A 20,570-nucleotide genomic window follows, 5' to 3' on the forward strand; every position below is an offset into this window, starting at 1 on the left:
TATTCGCTACATTGTCCTTACAATGTCTTTATTCAGTGAAAAAAAAATTATTAATTATCAATAAATTAATTAAAAGAAATATTTTCATTAGTTATATTGTCTTTATTTTTCTCAAATGTAAAAATTTTTACATTCAAATTCATCAATTGATTATATTCACTACATTATCTATTATCTTTTTTGTGCACTATTTTTCTAATTAAATATCAAAGTTATAATACAAAATAATGCTATATATTTATTTATCAAGTATTTTATTAATACCATGAAAAAATTAAAAAAATATATAATTAATAAAGCCAACCATATTAACTACTTGAGAGATTTTGTGACAAAGAGAGTATTCAAATCACACAACAAATTGAAGTGAGAACTACCTCGCAATGTCCTTGTTTGACAATCAGCGGTTAGCGTTAGCGGATTATACTAGCGGATTTGACCAACGAATTTATTCAATTATTAACATTGTAGAAAAAATGACCGCTAAATTATTAAAAATCAAATGAATGGTTCATATTGTTCAGGTTTTAATTTTTTTCTTTTAAGATTTTCTAATTTATCCTTAATTATATGATTATCCATTTAACTTTTCCGTTAATTCACCGTTAGTCTAATTCTAATATTAAAGTCTAATATAGAATTATAACTACATCATTAATCTAATTCTAATATTAAAGTCTTAATAGAACTTAACCACAAATCCTAATGTCGGAATCTTCTCAAACAATATTAGTATATATTTAATATTTTATGCCCTAATTTTTATTTGTTCTCCCTTATGTCCCGTATTTGGTTTTAACTATACCTATACAATTATTTTATTGACAATTATAATCAATCTTGACTATATTATCTTGCATTTGTAAACTTAGAATTATCTATTTAACTCGCACGGGCTTAGCTCAATGGTTTAGTGGGTAGTATTTGGGAGAAGAGACCAAGGTTTGAACCTCGGCGGCGGCAGTGCGGGAATTATGTCCAAAGTGGGCAGATTCCTTGTGCGTATCAGCATTTGGCCCTGTCTACTGAACCATTAAGTCACCGTGATTTACAACTTTACACAATGCTCTGTCGGGTCGGAGTGTAAGTCACCGTGATTTACAACTTCCCACAATGCTCTGTCGGGTCGGAGTGTGGGGGGCCCTTGGGGTTGGGGACTCAACCTTTGGGAGAAGAATTACCTATTTAAATACGCAAATTCAACCTTCAATTATCTATGCATGAACAATTTCAATATAATCCTGCCTTAATATACTTTAAAGTACTTATTTAACAAAAAAAGCATTGGGCATTATCCCAATCGCGCAATGCGCGTAAAAAACTAGTATAACTATAACTATGACCTCTCATATAAAAGAGTCACTACATATTATTAAGCACAAAGTGCTTGGCTATTATTATTATTATTATTATTATTATTATTATTATTATTATTATTATTATTATTATTATTATTATATTATTTTAAAAAAAATAAACGGTGTTCGTTTCGACATATTAAAAAGTATTACCAATCGGTGTTTTGGTATTACACTGAATCGAACCAGTTTGGTTCGGTTTAATTCAATTTTTCTGAATCAAACTGTCTACTCCTAATTTAAAGCATTAAATCTGGACATATTAAATAAAAATAACCCGTCTATGACGGGTCGGGTTGACCAACATCCTATGGGAATTGGTATGGTTAGGCTATGTTCAGCTGATAAAATTCTGACTTTAAAAAATAAAAATAGTTAATTTCAAGACTGAACCCTTGACTATTGACATTTATCAATTTCTATCTCCGACTTTTAATTGTATCATAAATGGTAACTTAACTATTGACATTTACCAATTTCCATCTTTGACATTCAATTTAACCATAAATGGTCTCTTGACTATTTATTTTGTTTCAAATTTGGTCTTCTAGACTCTAGTTAAATATCATTTTAATAAACATTAAATTTAAGGGTAATAATGTAAAAATTTTAGTTCTTCATAATCCAATAATGATGAACTCAATTCAATGTATAAAATTTATGAACTCAATTTGTCCATCTCAACAACAAGTCAATTTTAAATTATTATTCTTAAATTTAATGTTTACTAAATGGATAATTAAAAGACCAAATTTGGAACAAAATCAATAATTAATGGAATATTTATGATCAAACTGAAAGTCGAAGATGAAAAATTAGTAAAGATCAATAGTCAATGGACCATTTATGGTCCAATTAAAAGTCAAATGATAAAATTAGTAAATATCAATAGTCAATGGACCATTCCTAGAATTAGTAAACAGGCTGAGGGTATGCGGTTGGCATTGGGGGGGGGGGGGGGGGGGGAGGGGTACGGATATGCCGGGGCATGGAACCTAGGTGAACCTTGCCACCATTGGAAGGTCGGGTCTAAGACAATTACTCGTGTGACCAGATATGAATATGGGATTTGACCTTAAGTATTTAGGAATTGGTGCCCCTGATTAATGACATTGATTAGGTTTGAGGGAGTTATACCCTCCATTAGTGCTTGGTTGAGGTCGACGTGAGGCCTAAGCCTTGATTGAAGATTGGAGGAGTTGTTGTCAAAGTCCGCGTTGTTGAAGAAATCAAAATACGAATATATATTGGATATCGATAAAACATAAAGTACGGCTTATTCATGTTGGTCCCCATAGACGATGTCAAATTGATGTTGTAAATGTTACGAAATAATCCTACGAAAATAGATTATTTCTGGAGAAAATATAACAAGCACAAGCAACGGGAAAAAGGTTTTGGGTTGTAAGTACAAATCGAGCGAAACATTATCTCCTTAAAACCTTTTTTTTTTAGTAAAGACCTTAAAACCTTATTTGCTACCTCCTAAAGGTGCTAGAAGCGTTGTATGCTGTAACCTAGGTTTCCTAGGATAAACATACTACGGCTTAATGTTTGAGCACTCAAACAATTAAACCCAACGAACTAGAATACGGGATGAACACGGGTGATTTGAGAAGAAGGAAGAGCAGAGTTTCGCGAGGAGAAAGTTTATTTTCAATGTATATAAATCACCTGCTCAACCACAACTTATATAAGAGTTGGAGGATAAATAACATTTATCATGGCATTTACACTGATAATAAAATCAGGGGAAAAAGGTCAAATAGGCCCCTGAACATTTCACGAAAAGTCAATTAAGCCCTTGAACTTTCAAAAAGTGCAATTAGATACATAAACTTACGATTTTAGTTCAATTTACCCCATTAGCAGGTTAACCATCAGGTTACTTCAGGTAAACGCCTATGTGGCAGCTTACTTGGCAAAAATGTTAATATTTTATTCGCCACGTAAGCATAAGTAAAAAAAAAATGAAAATCAATATATTATTGTTGTTGTTATTATTATTATTACGGAGTATTATTCATATATGAGTTCGGAGTTCGTAGCGACGGTGTTGCTGGAGTTCGGAGCGATGGTGCTTCTTTTTCTTCTTCTGAGTTCGGAGCTACGGTGTTTCTTCTTCTTCCATAAATGATTGCTCCAGTTCAACAACATGCTTAATACAAGGTAACAATACTTCCAACTGCGATTCCAAAGCTAGGGAGATGGATCCAAAGCTCACGGAGGTTTCTCACTCGTTCGAGCGGTTCAAAGCTGCTTTTACGCGCAACGATTTCGATACCTAACCAGATTTCTCTCCTCAAGGTAACAATACTTCCAAATGCGATTCCCATTTGAAATCCTAGTTTTTTACTCTGTAGTTCATTTATTTTCAAATTAAACTCCACTTTGTTCCCAGGCCATAAATCGTTATATTATGTTGTGTTGTTGCCTTTTGCTTTTACTTTACTTTGTTCAGCATATGGCCGATTAGCTTGAGTTTTGCTTTGAGATAATTAAAAATACTTTTGTTTGCTTACCAGATTAGGTCTCAATCTTTTGAGACTACTTGTGTAGAATATAATTGTTGAATTTCACACTGAATTGGAGTTGCTTTCTCCAAATGCCTTGGAGAATCCTTGTATTAAGCATGCTGTCAAACTGGAGCAATCATTTATAGAAGAAGAAAAAGCACCGTCGCTCCAAACTCAGAAGAAGAAGAAGAAGCACCGTCGCTCCGAACACCGGCAACACCGTCGCTCCGAACTCCGGCAACACCGTCGCTCCGAAATCCGGCAACACCGTCGCTCCGAAATCCGGCAACACCATCGCTCCGAACTCCGAACTCATATATGAATAATACTCCGTAATAATAATAATAATAATATTAATAACAACAACAATATTAATATATTCATTTTCATTTTTTTACTTATGCTTACGTGGCGAATTAAATATTAACATTTTTGCCATGTAAGTTGCCACATAGGCGTTTACCTGAAGTAACCTGATGATTAACCTGTGATGGGGTAAATTGAGCTAAAATCGTAAGTTTATGTATCTAATTGCACTTTTTGAAAGTTCAAGGGCCTAATTGACTTTTCTTGAAATGTTTAGGGGCCTATTTGACCATTCTCCCTAAAATCAGTCTGTGTAGCCTTCAAAACAGACGACCATTAACCTGGAGATTAATTCTTAAAATGGTAACTCGAATGGTACCTTCGAGCAGTAGTTCGAATGGTTACTACTCCGAGAGGTACTCGAAATGTTACGAGAGGAGGAACTAACGACTACCATTCAGTTAAACCAATTTGACCGAATGGTAGCCACGCTACCATCACTCGGTCAAACCCATTTAACTGAATGGTAAGTCCTCCAACCGAGTGGTACCAGTCCGAAACGTTACCACTCTGACAGTACAGGTTACTACTCAGAATGTGGCTAAAAAATATTAGAAAATATTTTACGAAAAGTGGACATAACTTAGCCCTCCAACCGAGTGGTACCAGTCCGAAACGTTACCACTCGGAATGTGGCTAAAAAATATTGAAAAATATTTTACGAAAAGTGGACATAACTTAGCCCATAAGCACTTTTTTTGGATGACATGAGTCCAGCCTTTCCAAGCTCATTTTAAGATTTGATTTGCACTACCTATGCGTGCAAGAGAGAGTCTCTTTGCTATACAATTTAATATGTGTCTTAAAAGGCTCTTGTATATATAGTGTTGCAAACCCACAAATCCACTTCCCGAACCAATGTGGGACAAAGGTTACTTCAAAGCCTTTCTACCTTCATTTTCCAACTCAAACAAGTCTACTTTGAGAATCAAATTCTCATTCACCCATTATCCATTTTGAGCATACAATATATCAATCTCTTCGTTTCACTACGAAGAACCCGAATTCACTTTGACCCGACCCAAATCAGAAGTGGACCCCACTAATATTTGTACGACAAAATAACCACTTTCCATGTCATTTTATGCTATTTTCCAACAGTAAATACATTGGTTTATACGATGAAGTCTCTGTATTAGATATTGTATAGCTCGGGTATTGTTCACGAGCTAAAATAAGTTTTGTGAAAGTTCCAAAAGTGCCTCCCTCTTGCCATTAAATGAGCCTTATATAAAGGATGATAAGGGACACATGTTGAGGGCTCCACATGTAGCGCATGCACTTGGGAGGTTGGAGGCATCGCCAATGGACCCACTTGTGATAAAGTATTTGACATGTCCGTTTATACTATGATCGAGCAATGCGTTTCCTACTGTGCTTGTCTTCTAGTAAAAATGGTCTTGCAAGCCAGGGACACCCGGTCTGAACTACGGGGTCGGGACCGAGCCCAGGATGAGTTACACAGTTAATACCTTAAATAGTGAGACTGCGTTTCAGCTCGGGTCGAGTCTCATTACTTAACCGGGTCAGTTCATGTCGGGGACTTTTCCTTGCGTCTGAATGGATACATATCGAGCACTTATACAGTGAGTTGTCCATGGTATTTTCCCCATCACGTACAAAAATATTATAAATAGGAATAAGGTTCAAATTGGCCACTGAACGTAATCTGAAAATGCAATTAGGTCACTCAACAAAAAAAAAGTGCAATTAGGCCACTGAACACTTCAAATGTATGCAATTTCACCTGATAGCAGGTTACCATCAATTTTAGCAAGTTACCTACTTACGTGCCAGCTGAGTTGGCATTTTTAATAATTTTAAAATAATTTTTAATAATAATTTTTAAAAAAAAAATTTTAAAAAAATGACCTACCACCCCGTCGTTTTATTTTTATTTAATTTTTATTTAATTTTTTCAATTTTTTTAATTTTATTATTAAAATTTATTAAAAATTATTTTTAAAAAATGCCAATTCAGCTGCCACGTAAGCAGATAACCTGCTAAAATTGATGGTAACCTGCTATCCGGTGAAATTGTATACATTTGGAGTGTTCAGTGGCTTAATTGCACATTTTTGAAGTGTTCAGTGGCCTAATTGCACTTTTTTTTCGTTGAGTGGCCTAATTGCATTTTCAGGTTACGTTCAGTGGCCAATTTGAACCTTATTCCTTATAAATATAACATATGTCTACATAAATAGATAGAAAGAGACATCGCATTCAAAAAAAAAAAAAAAGATAGAAAGAGACATTTATAATACTTTTGTTATTATATCTACTATACTAATAAGAGCCCAAAAGAGTTAGGCCTATAATGGGTAGAAAAAATGGCGGTTACAGATTTTAATCAAATGAATGGCTCAGATTGATTAAAAGATTGATAAGATTTAAATTTTACACTAAAATTTCCTAAAATACCCACACACCGTTACTAATTCCGTTAAAATTTTAAGAATTGCCGTTAGTTCACCGTTAACTTACTCATTGATTTCAATAAAAAAAAAAAAAAAAAGGTCTTATGTTCGAACTTCATCCCAATCAAATTAAAATTGGCATAATTAGTACTCTATTTTACTCTTATTAAATTATATATAAATAATAATTTAGTAGCTACAACAAAAAATTATAGATATGCATTTCTTTAATTTAGAATTATGTGTCCACAATGCCTTTATTCACAAAAAAATTATTCATTATCAATAAATTAAATAAGAGAAATAATTGTATTAGTTATATTGTCTTTATTTTTCTACAATATAAAAATTCTTTATATTCAAATTTATTAATTGATTATATTCGCTACATTGTCCTTACAATGTCTTAATTCAGTGAAAAAAAAATTATTCATTATTAATAAATTAATTAAGAGAAATATTTTCATTAGTTATATTGTCTTTATTTTTCTCAAGTGTAAAAATTTTTACATTCAAATTAATCAATTGATTATATTCACTACATTGTCTATTATCTTTTTTTTGCACTATTTTTCTAATAAATATCAAAGTTATAATACAAAATATAATGGGTAGAAAAAATGGCGGTTACAGATTTTAATCAAATGAATGGCTCAGATTGATTAAAAGATTGATAAGATTTAAATTTTACACTAAAATTTCATAAAATACCACACACCGTTACTAATTCCGTTAAAATTTTAAGAATTGCCGTTAGTTCACCATTAACTTACTCGTTGATTTCAATAAAAAATAAATAAATAAATAAATAAGGTCTTAGGTTCGAATCTCATCCCAATCAAATTAAAATTGGCATAATTAGTACTCTATTTTACTCTTATTAAATTATATATATAAATAATAATTTAGTATTGTTCTTAAATAATAATTTAGTAGCTACAACAAAAAATTATAGATATGCATTTCTTTAATTTAGAATTATGTGTCCACAATGCCTTTATTCGCAAAAAAATTATTCATTATCAATAAATTAAATAAGAGAAATAATTGTATTAGTTATATTGTCTTTATTTTTCTACAATATAAAAATTCTTTATATTCAAATTTATTAATTGATTATATTCGCTACATTGTTCTTACAATGTCTTAATTCAGTGAAAAAAAAATTATTCATTATTAATAAATTAATTAAGAGAAATATTTTCATTAGTTATATTGTCTTTATTTTTCTCGTGTGTAAAAATTTTTACATTCAAATTCATCAATTGATTATATTCACTACATTGTCTATTATCGTTTTTTTTTTGCACTATTTTTCTAATTAAATATCAAAGTTATAATACAAAATAATGCTATATATTTATTTACCAAGTATTTTATTTTATTAATACCATGAAAAAATTAAAAAAATATATATAATTAATAAAGCCAAACATATTAACTACTTGAGAGATTTTGTGACAAAAAGAGTATTCAAATCACACAACAAATTGAAGTGAGAACTACCTTGCAATGTCCTTGTTTGACAATCAGCAGTTAGCGCGCGGATTATATTAGCGGATTTGACCAACGGATTTATTTAATTATTAACATTGGGTAGAAAAAATGACCGCCAAATTATTTAATCAAATGAATGGTTCAAATTGTTCAGGTTTTAATTTTTTTTTTAAATTTTTCTAATTTATCCTTAATTATATGATTATCCATTTAACTTTTTCGTTAAGTACCGTTAATTCACCGTTATTCTAATTATAATATTAACGTCTAATATAGAATTATAATTACACCATTAATCTAATTCTAATATTAAAGTCTTAATAGAACTTAACCACAAATCCTAATGTCGAAATCTCCTCAAACAATATTAGTATATATTTAATATTTTATGCCCTAATTTTTATTTGTTCTCCCTTATGTCCCGTATTTGGTTTCAACCATACCTATACAATTATTTTATTGACAATTATAATTAATCTTGACTATATTATCTTGCATTTGTAAACTTAGAATTACCTATTTAACCCGCACGGGCTTAGCTCAATAGTTTAGTGGGCAGTATTTGGGAGAAGAGACCAAGGTTTGAACCTCGGCAGCGGCAGTGCGGGAATTATGTCCAAAGTTGGCAGATTCCTTGTTCACACCGACATTTGGTCCTGTTTGCTGAACCATTGAGTCACCGTGATTTACAACTTCCTACAATGCTCTGTCGGGTCAGAGTGTGGGGGCCCTTGGGGTAGGGGACTCAACCTTTGGGAGAAGAATTACCTATTTAAATACGCAAATTCAACATTCAATTATCTATGCATGAACAATTTCAATATAATCTTGCCTTAATATACTTTAAAGTACTTATTTAAAAAAAAAAAAAACATTAGGCATTATCCCAATCGCACAATGCGCGTAAAAAACTAGTAGATATAGATAAATATCATATCATATTTTTTCCTTATATGCAAAATCATTCTTATTTTAAAACTTTACATTGATATCCAAGTTTTGTTTTAGAATTTACTTTGGTGGCATTCTAAACTTTTGTTTATTTCTAAATGTTTTCGAAACCCTTAAATATAGCATAATCAAAATCACTTTGGGTCATCATTTAAATAGTAGGTCCATGTTTTGGTAAGTTAATAGCAAACTTTGTAGTTCAACATTTGTAGATCTAAGATAAGTTTTTTTTTTTTTTTTTTTTTTAAACTAATTTATTAGAATTTATTTCTTCTAGTTCTATTATATTTTCTTCATTTTACATTGATAGATCTAGAGATGAGACATCTTTCTTAAATATGTGATTTTAAATTATTTTAATAATATTATGTTTAAATGTTTGACATTCACCCAATAACATTGGATTTGTTCAAGCTCCACGTACAAATATAAGTTAGTTCAGTTAGTTTTTCTTTTTTTTTTTTAAACATTAATTAGTTTTAATTTCCTTCAATTATATCTTAACATGAATCAATTTATTTTGGTATGATAAGTTGCAACTAGTATGAAGTTTCAAAGCGTGTGTGGTACAACTACATCAACAACAGAACCTCTAAGGATTTGCAAGAGTAGGAGGAAGAACAAGTTGTACACATGTAGCAACTTCACTCTATATTTTAACCTTGATAAACTAGACTTTTAGGAAACTCAAAACATAGATGCTATAGATTATTATCTTTTTTCTTTCCATAAAGTCTTGAATTGCCTAATCTGACATTGTATAAGAGAGATATATATGACCAAAATATTGAGGTGCATCCACTGTTGGAAATCACAGGATTTCCGACCACCAAAACGTGGTCGGAAATGCCTTAAATCAGGTCGGAAACACCCTTTCCGACCACTTTTCCGTTCATAACAGGGATTCGGAAAAACCCCCGTCGGTAATTCCGACCACCAACAAAGGTAGTCGGAAATACCGACCACATTTGTTAGTGGTCGGAAAAGCGTCCAACCAAAAAAGATGTCTGGTCTGGACTTTCCGATCACCGCGTCGTCGGAATTGCAGACCAACCACCTTGTGGGTGTTTATGTTTCCGACCACTTGGTGGTCGGAAATCCGAATATGTAATTTAAAAAAAATTACTATTTTGGTATGCACTTTTTTACAGATTATATATTACTTTAACAATTTTAAAACAAGTAATAATTGTATAACAATAGCATTCAAAAAAAAGTATAACAATAGCATTCAAAAAAAAATAATTGCATACCAATACAATATCACTACAAAAATTATACATTTCAATAACAAATTTAGTTACACATAATATTCTAATTCTAATATCCACCTCTAAAGAAACTAGTTTCTAATTCTAAAATGCTACTTTACAAATCAAAATACTTCTTACATCACATTAAGCATCACAAAAGAAGTTAGAATCTTTATTTATATTCCACTTGTGTAAGATATTGTGTGTCATCATTGAAACCAAAGTCATCTAGCCCAATGCCACTACTTTCATGGCTACCGGCTCTCTGAAAATTAGGATCAATAGATTGGAAACACTTAATACATATACAGTTACAAATAATATAGAAATGTGAAAGCAGGACCATAAAAGTTCATACCTTGCTTGTGTTGATTATATTTTTGGAGGACAACACCAAGAAAGACGATAAGCTCTACAAATAGTTCATTGCTATGCAGGCTGACCCAACAGATGAAAATATGATTCAATATAAAAAATACACAAGCTGAACTTACAAGTTTCATTATCAAAGTTGTCATGCCAGTGACTATGAACTAATTATTAGGCACCATCTACTTTAATTTATAATTATAGTAAAGAGTTAGTGATCTAAGATTTCATGCCATGATAATATCTTATATTTAATGAAATTATAAAGGGCTTACCTTGAGAAAGTATATGTTCACATCAGGCTTTTCCTCAACTGTCATCATGGTGACACTTGGATCAATTTGGGGAGGCAAAGGAATCTGGATTTGATATTTATTCTGATCAACGCTGCAAAATATACCAAAATAAATTAAAATCACCAAAAAGTAGCAGGCTACAACTCTTACTCCTAGAATAAATAGCTTCCCTATCTCACAGTTCAATCCAAGTAATAACTTAGAAACATTCATTTAATGTCTACACTGCATACAGAATACAGACAATGAGACATCAATCGCCCAGAGCTTTAGCATAGCATATAGGAGGGGGAAAGAGAAATACCCAACTCGCATGCCCTCTTCAATATCAGTTGGTGAAACTTTGTCACCCAATCCAACAATAAACTGCAGGAATAAAAAGGGTGTAATATCAGTCAACCAATTGAGACTTTTTTCTCAGGTAACTCACTAGCATATACAATTTGTCCCCATATATTGGATAGTGCATACATTCAGTGATCAATAAAAGGAAAGCCATCATACCTTTGCTATTTGCTTGACATTTATCACATATTTTGCATCTTCAGTATTAGGACTGATTATTTTTGTACATCTCACCACCTGTCCACAAGCAGCAACTTATAGCTTAAAGTATGTGAGTGATAAAAGAACCCATGTTCAAATCTTGCCCATAGACAAACCTGAAGGGGTTGCTCTTCTTGCATCATTTGCTTATCAGAAACCAAATCCCATTGGCTTGGTGCAGCTAAACCAGGGTTAGATTTCTTTATACCTAGAGCAACATAAAAATTATTGACGGAGGGAGAAGTGAAGGGCTGAGAGTGAGAGAGTGAAGGAGGGAAAAGCGAAGGAGTGAAGGATTGACAAAATTTTGGGGCAAAATATGAGAATGAGGGAGTGAAAGAGCGAGGGAGTAGTGTAAAGGAGTGGAGCGAAAATTTGGGGCTAAATTGAGAATGGCGCCAATTTGGGGTGAAATCTTGGCCAGATATTTATTTATTTTTTTCATTATTTTAGTTTATCAATTCTACATTTATACTAAAGATATAATTCTCAAACACTAATTAAAATAAATATTAAAATAATTTGTTAAGACCTTTGATCTAATGGCACCAAAGTTACCCTTCCACGTGGGCGGTTGTGGGTTTGAACTTCATTGAAAGCAATAAAGTTAGTAGCATTAAAAAAAAATTTAAAGTAATTTAAATATTTAAATTTCGAATCTAAATTAAAAATCACCCCATTACATTTTTTAAAATTTCAAATATTTATAAATGTGTATTGTTTATAATTTTTAGGGAAAATGGCACTTTTTCCCCCTATGTTATATACTTATAGCATTTTTTCCCCCTCAATTATTTATGTAAGCACATTAGCCCCCTCAATTATTTTAAAAGTGGTGGTTTTCCCCTCTAATATATTAAATTGACATTTCTACCCTTAAAGTAAACATTTTATTTATTTTACTTCTCCAACAAATTATTGCGTATATGTAGCGATTACCACGGTTCGGTTCGAACTGAACCAGACACTATAGCAATCGAATTAAAAGTTTTCAGTTATGATTCAGATCTAGAACCCAATATTTGGATTTCAATTTATTAAATTTAAGAATAAAAAAAAAACTGGATCATGAACCGGCGGTTCCGGATCCCGTTCGTGATTTTGAACCGTCTTTATTTTAAAATTTTATTTTTTATTTTAAAATAGTTTAAATTCAACAATAAATGTATTTTATTTTTTCAGTTCGGAACATGAACCGGCCATTCCAGTTCGCGATTTTAATAAACTCTAAATATCGCGTTTTGATTATAAATTGTAATTGGAATATTTTGGTTTGGTTACTATAGTATCTGGTTTGAACCAAATTATAGTAATAATTTATTGGAGAATAAAAATAAATGAAATATTTATTTTAAGGGTAAATATGTCCATTTAACATTTCAGGGGGAAAAAGAGCCACTTAAATAATTGAGGGGGAAAAAGTGTCATTTTCCCTAATTTTTATAAAGAAACTTTTTATTATAATTATATACTAATATGATCAATTACAGTGTTTTTTTCAAAATTTATAATTGTTACTAGTTTTTTACGCGCATTGCGCAATTGGGATAATGTCCAATGTTTTTTTCAAATAAGTACTTTAAAGTATATCAAGGCAATATTACATTGGAGTTGTTCATGCATAGATAATTAATGTTGAATTTGCGTATTTAAATAGGTAATTCTAAGTTTACAAATGTAATATAATATAGTTAAGATTGATTATAATTGTCAATAAAATAATTGTATAAATGGTTGAAACCAAATACGGGACATAAGGAAGAGCAAATAATATTTAACGGAAAAGTTAACGGATAATCATATAATTAAAGATAAATTATGAAATTTCAAGAAAAAAATAAAATCTGAACAATTTAAACCATTCATTTGATTTAATAATTTGACGGTCATTTTTTCTAGTCGTTATAGGCCTAACTTTATCTTATTAGTATAGTAGATAATGATGAATGTTTGTATTATGGGATAAGAATAATACATAGTACAATACACGATGATATACAATCCATTACGTCAATTCGATAGAAACAAAGTGATGTGCCGTTGAAAGGGCAATCATGGCCACCGGCATAGGAGACACCGTAGCAGCGTTAGAGATGGTTCGCTCAGACAAAACAGCGACACGCTGAGAATGGAAAAACTATTCAATTCAACAACAGAATCTTGAAAGGATAATACAAGCAAATAGTAACTTAGATGTTTTTATACAATAGGCTGCACATGAGGTCAACTAATTTAATACAAGGAGGAGATGAGGAGAGACAAGATCGACGCATCTTATTGAACCTAGGCAGCGTAGGCCGGGTTTGCAGTGGTTGTGGCGGCTGAGACAGCTTCGTCGGAGCCGTCGCCGGCGACAGCCTCCAGAATCGGCGACGGACACGATCGACCACCATCGATAAAACCTAATAAACCTTGGCCACGGAGGAAGGGAATGATTTGGGTATGCCAAAAAAGGTAATTGTGGGATGTTAATTTGATTGAGATAAAGTGGTGGGCGGAATTTAGGGACAGAATCCTGAAAGGATAATACAAGTAAATAGTAACGTAGATGTTCGTATACAATAGGTTGTAGATGAGGTCAACTAATCTTTTTTTGGTAGAGATGAGGTCAACTAATCTAAGCCACATATATTATTAACTACACTAACTACCGATGCCATATGAATGTTTGTATTTTGTGATAAAAATAATATGCACAGTACAATACACGATGATATACAATGCATTATGTAGGAATATGAAACTGAATAGAACTAGGACAAAGTCCTAACAAGAATAATTTTTTTAAAGAGTTGAAGTTCGAAAATGATTTCATGTATCTACCTGGAATAAGCAACATCATCTTATTTTTCATAGCAAGAATAGTGAGTTGGTATCTACTAGTAAACTCTATGCGTCGTTGTTGGTCGAAATCGAAAAAAAAAAATATCGATGAAATAATCAGTTATAAAAAAAAAAAATCATGTGGCTTTCATGGCAAATTATATTGTGCACCCTAAAACTTTATGTATATTATGTTAAGAGTTTATGTTTATTATGTTATGAATTTATGTGTATTATGTTTTAAGAGTTTATGTGTACTATTGGTCTTCATACCATTGAACCCAAAAAAAAAAAAAAAGGAATTCCAACCACCTTTACTTGGTGGTTGGTATTTTCTACAACTCTTCAAGTATACAAAGTTAAACTTCCAAAAATATTTCATACTTAATATACAAATTTAAACTTCCAAAAAATATTTCCGACCACAAGGGTGGTCGCAAATGAAGACTAATTTAAAAAATTAAATTTGGCAAAAAGTTTCCGACGACAATGTAAATAGTGGTCGGAAATAGCGACCACATATTGAAAGTGGTCGGAAGTTACGACCACTTTCCGACCACTATAACCTTTCGTCGAAAAGATGAAAAAAGTCACATTTTGCGACCAAATTTTTGGGTGATCGGAAATGTGGTCGGAAAATCGCGAAATTCCAGCAGTGATGTCACCCTGTGACCAAGGTCAATTGAATAATTGGTCAATAATCCTGGTGAATAACAATATAAGGTCTACCATATTCTATGATATAACAATTGGTCAATAGTCCTACCTCAACAATTGGGTTTACTCTTATTCGTTAATTACCAATTACAACAACAGTACTTCTACAATATTAAAAAAAAATACAATTTGCACTAATTGATTTAATTACTGTATATAATAATTTTAAGTATTTGATTACAGTACTCTACATGAAAATACTCAGGGAAGAACAACTATTCTACCGGAGCATAATTAGAACAAATACAGAGATAGAAAATGTCAGTCACATATATCCTTAATATCTCCAAGCTAAGTGGTATTAACTGAAATATATATAATATGAACTAATAATAAAGAAATTTTCAACCAAGTGGCTTGTAGTCTACTAGTATCGGGTTACTCCCCTAAGTGAGATGTGTAAGGTTTGAACCTTATTTGAGGCAAATAGTTTGTATATGTAGGGTATCCCCTTCCTTATAATAAAAAAAAAAAAAAAAGAAATTTTCATGTATGAGTAAGGGACACTATAACATATACCATAACAATAATTCCCATTAAATCATTGGATCTTTCGCATTTATTATCTGATATAAAATAAAAGTTACAATGATATCAAAATGTATTTGTAATTCTTCTTTTATTTAAAAACATGGCACAATATTATCAAATTGCACCGTAAAAACTTATTAATAATATAAATAACAAAAAGGTAAATTAAAGCTGTTGGCAATGCTTTATTCTTGAGGATTTTTTTTATTTGATGACGGGAACTCCATAACCCTTTGGAATGTGAGTAAATCCTGTCCTTGTAACCCTAACTGACAAAGAACTTTAAGAAAGTAAATCAGCTTAAGTTATTACTTATGACTGATCAGCTCAAATCAGGGAGCAAGGATTCAAATTCGTGACTTGATTACATGTGCGAATGTCTTGTCATCTTGAGTGAGATTACCTTTATTGTTGAGGAATTTTGAGAGAGGGAGAAAGAGACTAAACAATCTACCTAGATTTTGTGGTGCATTTTGGGTAAAGTGTGGTTCGATCTAGAGGAAGTTTGAGGTGACAATCAAGGTGAAGCCAAAACTTAACCGAACCCAGCCTCCAGATTCTCCACCGGGTCCTGGACGTCCCTTTAAGATCAAACGCCACTTGGCTCCGCCGCAGCGCCGCCTCCACCGTCTCCCCCTGCTCCGGCGACAGCGGGATGGGCGTCGACTCCACCAGGTAGTACAAGTCGCGGGAGCTGTTCTTGGGGACGTCGAAAGGCTCGGCGTTCAGATACGCCACTTTGACGCCGCCGAAGCTGAGCGCGTAGCTGGTCTTGTAGAAGCTGGCGTGGGCTCTCGCGTTGTCGTTCTGGGCGGTGATCACGACGGAGACCTTCACGGCTAAGATGCCGGCCATGTCGTAGTCGATGCTCTCCAAACGGGCGCTCCTCACGCTCATTTGAGGCACCTTGGGGCGGAGAACCAGGTAGCCCACGAAGACCGCGAAACCGGTGATGATCACGGCTATGGTGAGAATGGTGCAGATCAAAGCGGCGCACCAGATTAAGGGATTGGTGCGTCGCTCTGGCTCAAGCACGGGCTTTTGCATTGCGGCTGAGATTGGTGCAGGCCGCCGGAGACTGACAACATCCGCAGGAAAGTGAAGATGTTTTTTGGTTTTTACTTCGTGGAGAAAGTAATTGGGAAGGTGATAGTAGAGAGTAGTTAGGCACAAGTAAAGGCACTTGGCTCCAATTGAAGGGAAAGGTATAGCGGTATAGGATAAGTATCTTCTTTTACCAACAGGAAAACACCATTCTCAAGCTTGTCTTTGTGCCTCTCAATCTAGGAATCAGAGCCTTCTTTAACCTCCTATGGGTTTAGTGTTAGGATGGAGCGCTTTTCACTATATCAAAAGGATAATTATTAGTGAAAGCATAATTTTAGAGTTAATAACCGATTTGGTCCTCCGACTATTGTGAAACTACCGATTTAGTACTCAATTATCATTTTTACCAAATTAAGTCCTCAATTTTATAATTTTTGTTCGATTTCGTCCTCCATCTATTTTATCGTCAAACCTCCGTCTAAGTAAGGATAGTAATGTAATTACACACAGCTTTCATTTTCTTCTACGGTGGGGCTGTGTTTGCCGGCAACGAAGTGAAGACGAGATCACAGCATTCCCGAACTCCGGCGCCCAGCTCTCTGCAAATGCGTACTTCATTCCCAGCCCAGCGGCCAAATCCGACAGCAGCTTCATCTCTCTCTCCTCCTCTGCCTTCACGTCTTGCAGCGCCAAAGCATCCACGTTCAGCTCCCGCAGAACCTCGACCTCCATCCTCGTACTTCCGTAACTCCGGCCGGCCAAGCTAAGGAGATTCCTCTACTGTTTTTGGTCCACTGCGTACTGCCCTAGTGGCTTCAAATTGTTGGATTAATTATTAGTCTTTATTTTACTTTAGCTGAAATTATGTAAATGAAACAAACAAACTGCATGTACATGTTTTATCTGTAGATTTACTGTTCAATATAAAGGTCATAAAAGAGCACGAGTCACAAACAAAAGATGAACATTACTCACTTTTAAGACAAACACAAGCAGAGTTTCAGGCATTCTATAGGAGTATCCATTAGAATGAAGAAGGATACCCAGCCATGGAATTGTATTGCAAGATTTAAAGCAGAGAGAGCCACAGAAACAGGTTCCTGAATATATAAAGAGAATATATAAAGGTGTGCCAACGATAAAAGACTCCAAAATTTTGATAGAATTAAGTAGGAAAATGAGTGCTCTGCTTCCAGCATGAAAACCTGAATTCCATAAACACGTTGAAATGGCTATTTTCCACGATAGTTGACAGGCTTGAGCCCAAGATTTTGTCTTTCTTCCTCCCTGGCCGGCATACAATGATATCCTGGATGTGGACGTGGCCGAAAAGATTGCTCAAGTTTCCCCACGGTTTCTGGATCCTGGACGTGGCCAACAACATGCTACAAGGGTCGTGCAGAACGCTACTAGCAGATCTCTCCGGCGGGGATGACAGCAAAACGCGATTGGCAAACACGCTCTTCTCCTTCTTCATGGGGGTTGGGAACATTGGGGGCTATGCCTCCAGCGCCCAACCCGCCCTATATTAAAGTTTCCCTTTCTCACACACCAATGCATGCGACGTCTACTGCGACAACCTCAAGAGCTGTTCTTCCACTCCTAGCTAAAAAACTTGAAACCGCCGTCACCGCCGATGAAGGCAATGACGAAAGGGAGGTGAAGCTAGTACCACTGGAGCTCTGCGACTCGCCGGAATATTTAACCCACTCGGTGGCGTTACAGTAGGCCGGAAGATCACAAAGCGAAAGAGTGTCGTCCTCCTCCTCCGGCAGCTTCTTCTTTGGCTGGATCATGAAGATATCAGGTAAATTTTTGCCCCATGTGTATTTACCTTATTGTCCTTGGTGAAGACGGAAGTTTGACGGTAAAATAGATGGAGGACGAAATCGAGCGAAAATTGTAAAGTTGAGGACTTAATTTGGTAAGAATGATAGTCGAGGACTAAATCGGTAGTTTTGCAATAGTCAGAGGACCAAATCGGTTATTAACTCATAATTTTATTTACTTATATACTGTCAGTCTGTCACATAATTTTCGAGATCGACATACTATATTAGACTTTGCTTTTTAAGTCCTTTATCACCTTGTATCAGATTTTACCCAACAATCCCCTAGCCACTAAGTGAGCAATTTATATCGTGCACCACGGTGCACACAGGCACAAAACGCGCGCGTTTCTTGCTAACGTCACTCTGTCCGTCCGAACAGACCAAACTCCATTATGTGTATTCAGTTAAAAGTTTATGTGTATTGTGTTATGAGTTTATGTGTATTCAGTTAAAAGTTGATGTGTATTATGTATTATGTAAGGAATAACGAATATAAAGACCTATACGCCTCTACAAATTAATAAGAGTAATATAATTAAAAAAGAAAACAAGGGTAAAATAGGCAATTCATATCACTTTTTCTTCCCATCTTCCCTGGAAAACAAAATCATTATTGGTCCAACCAATGATTTTTTTTTTCCTCAAATTTGAGGAATTCATTTTCCAATGGAAAATGAATTCCATGAACCAAACACCAGAAAACAACATTTTCTTCCACTTTAAGGAAAATATTTTCTTTTGGAAAACATTTTCCATGAACCTGTTTGGTTGGATGGAAAACATTTTCCATGGAAAATGTTTTTCTAAAAGTGAAGGAAAATGATGTTTTATGTTGTTTGGTTGGTTGGAAAACATTTTCCATTGGAAAAAGTTTTTCTTGAGAATGAGGAAAACAAATTCCTAGCTCTTGTTAAGTATTTTGTTTTCCATGGAAAACTAATATGACAATTTTACCCTCACCATTCTTTATTAATTACTCTTATTATTATTATTATGTTATTATTGTTGTGTAGGGTTATATTTGTCATTATACACATTATTCCTTACCATTCCAAACTCAACCAAATAATGGAATTCATATTTCCAGTAATTTATTTTCCACCAACCAAACAATGGAATCTATTTTCTTGGAATTTATTTTCCATGGAATTTCAATTCCATTTCCCTTCAAATATTTTCCAGCGAACCAAACGAGCCGTAAATGTTCACAATTTACATACTAAATATTCAAAATTTACATATTGAATGTTCACAATTTTATATACTAAATGTTCACAATTTACATACTAAAAGTTCAAAATTTGAATTGTGAACATTCAGTATGTAAATTGTGAATATTCAGTATATAGATTGTGTATTTTGATCCGGGTCCTCCACATTGCAAGGTGGATCCGAGTCCATGGCATTACTGTCAGTGGGGGGAGGGGGGGAAGCTGCCTCTACTGCCTCCATAGTGGCTCCGCCCCTGTATGTATGTAGCAATACACCACAACTAATAAACTGTTAGGGTTTGCTTAGGACACCTCGTGGTCTAAAAAAAAAAAACTAATAAATGTTAGCTTATTCCCATTTCATGAGGTTGATTTTAGGTGGGGAAAACTACGAAAATAATAAATGGATTCTAAGGAATTAAAACTCCCGCTCTCACATTTTTTTGAATGAATAAAAGTGTGTTACTTAAGTAGAGAGTAGAAAGTGGGAGTATCCAGAGTATGTGTTGCCATGGATCTTAATTTGGAGGATTTGGCTCTTTTATTGGACACTGCCGATGGGAGCGTAGAAGTATAGATTGTTTTACAATGAGAAGTTATGTGCAATTTGGACTAGGGCAATTAGTTTCATGCACATGTGTTTTGTGCAATTGTGAACATTCAGTATGTAAATTGTGAATATTTAGTAGGTAAATTGTGATATTCAGTATATAAATTGTGTATATAATTTATGAAGTAAAGATGGTTAAAGATTAAAATAGTCTCTTAATACTAACTAGTAATTATCCCGTGCGATGCACGAACTATTATTAATTTAATAAATTTACCAATTAAAATTTT

General features: G+C 33.7%; 3 protein-coding genes across 3 annotated transcripts; all 3 read right to left on the minus strand.

Moving 5' to 3' along the window:
• Positions 1–10,366: 10,366 nt before the first annotated feature.
• On the minus strand, positions 10,367–11,918 carry LOC109177400 (26S protease regulatory subunit 7 homolog A-like). The gene is made up of 6 exons (XM_019326770.1): positions 11,686–11,918; positions 11,528–11,605; positions 11,328–11,389; positions 11,003–11,114; positions 10,717–10,796; positions 10,367–10,623 (listed from the first exon to the last, which is right to left on the minus strand). Exons 1-5 carry the CDS (start codon positions 11,710–11,712, stop codon positions 10,788–10,790), a joined length of 288 nt encoding a protein of 95 aa, XP_019182315.1. The 5' UTR covers positions 11,713–11,918; the 3' UTR covers positions 10,367–10,623; positions 10,717–10,787.
• Positions 11,919–15,643: 3,725 nt separating this feature from the next.
• LOC109177397 (NDR1/HIN1-like protein 12) lies at positions 15,644–16,938 on the minus strand. The gene is made up of 2 exons (XM_019326767.1): positions 16,777–16,938; positions 15,644–16,745 (listed from the first exon to the last, which is right to left on the minus strand). The coding sequence occupies exon 2, from the start codon at positions 16,685–16,687 to the stop codon at positions 16,091–16,093; it is 597 nt and encodes a 198-aa protein (XP_019182312.1). The 5' UTR covers positions 16,688–16,745; positions 16,777–16,938; the 3' UTR covers positions 15,644–16,090.
• A 772-nt stretch (positions 16,939–17,710) lies between these two features.
• LOC109177398 lies at positions 17,711–18,254 on the minus strand. The gene is made up of 2 exons (XM_019326768.1): positions 17,893–18,254; positions 17,711–17,787 (listed from the first exon to the last, which is right to left on the minus strand). The coding sequence occupies exons 1-2, from the start codon at positions 18,177–18,179 to the stop codon at positions 17,757–17,759; spliced, it is 318 nt and encodes a 105-aa protein (XP_019182313.1). The 5' UTR covers positions 18,180–18,254; the 3' UTR covers positions 17,711–17,756.
• Positions 18,255–20,570: the final 2,316 nt, after the last annotated feature.

This window comes from Ipomoea nil, unplaced genomic scaffold (assembly GCF_001879475.1).
Source record: "Ipomoea nil cultivar Tokyo-kokei standard unplaced genomic scaffold, Asagao_1.1 scaffold0804, whole genome shotgun sequence".
NCBI lineage: Eukaryota > Viridiplantae > Streptophyta > Magnoliopsida > Solanales > Convolvulaceae > Ipomoea > Ipomoea nil.

What these genes read in the sequence shown, in the direction of transcription:
- LOC109177400 (XM_019326770.1), bottom strand. Translation starts at nt 11,712, where the DNA reads ATGATGCAAGAAGAGCAACCCCTTCAG. An exon ending in AAGAAGAGCAACCCCTTCAG is followed by an intron (nt 11,606 to 11,685) that starts GTTTGTCTATGG and finishes GCTTGTGGACAG; the next exon opens with GTGGTGAGATGTACAAAAAT. An exon ending in GAAGAGGGCATGCGAGTTGG is followed by an intron (nt 11,115 to 11,327) that starts GTATTTCTCTTT and finishes TATATTTTGCAG; the next exon opens with CGTTGATCAGAATAAATATC.
- LOC109177397 (XM_019326767.1), bottom strand. Translation starts at nt 16,687, where the DNA reads ATGCAAAAGCCCGTGCTTGAGCCAGAGCGACGCACCAATCCCTTAATC.
- LOC109177398 (XM_019326768.1), bottom strand. Translation starts at nt 18,179, where the DNA reads ATGTTCCCAACCCCCATGAAGAAGGAGAAGAGCGTGTTTGCCAATCGC. An exon ending in AACGTGTTTATGGAATTCAG is followed by an intron (nt 17,788 to 17,892) that starts GTTTTCATGCTG and finishes TTATATATTCAG; the next exon opens with GAACCTGTTTCTGTGGCTCT.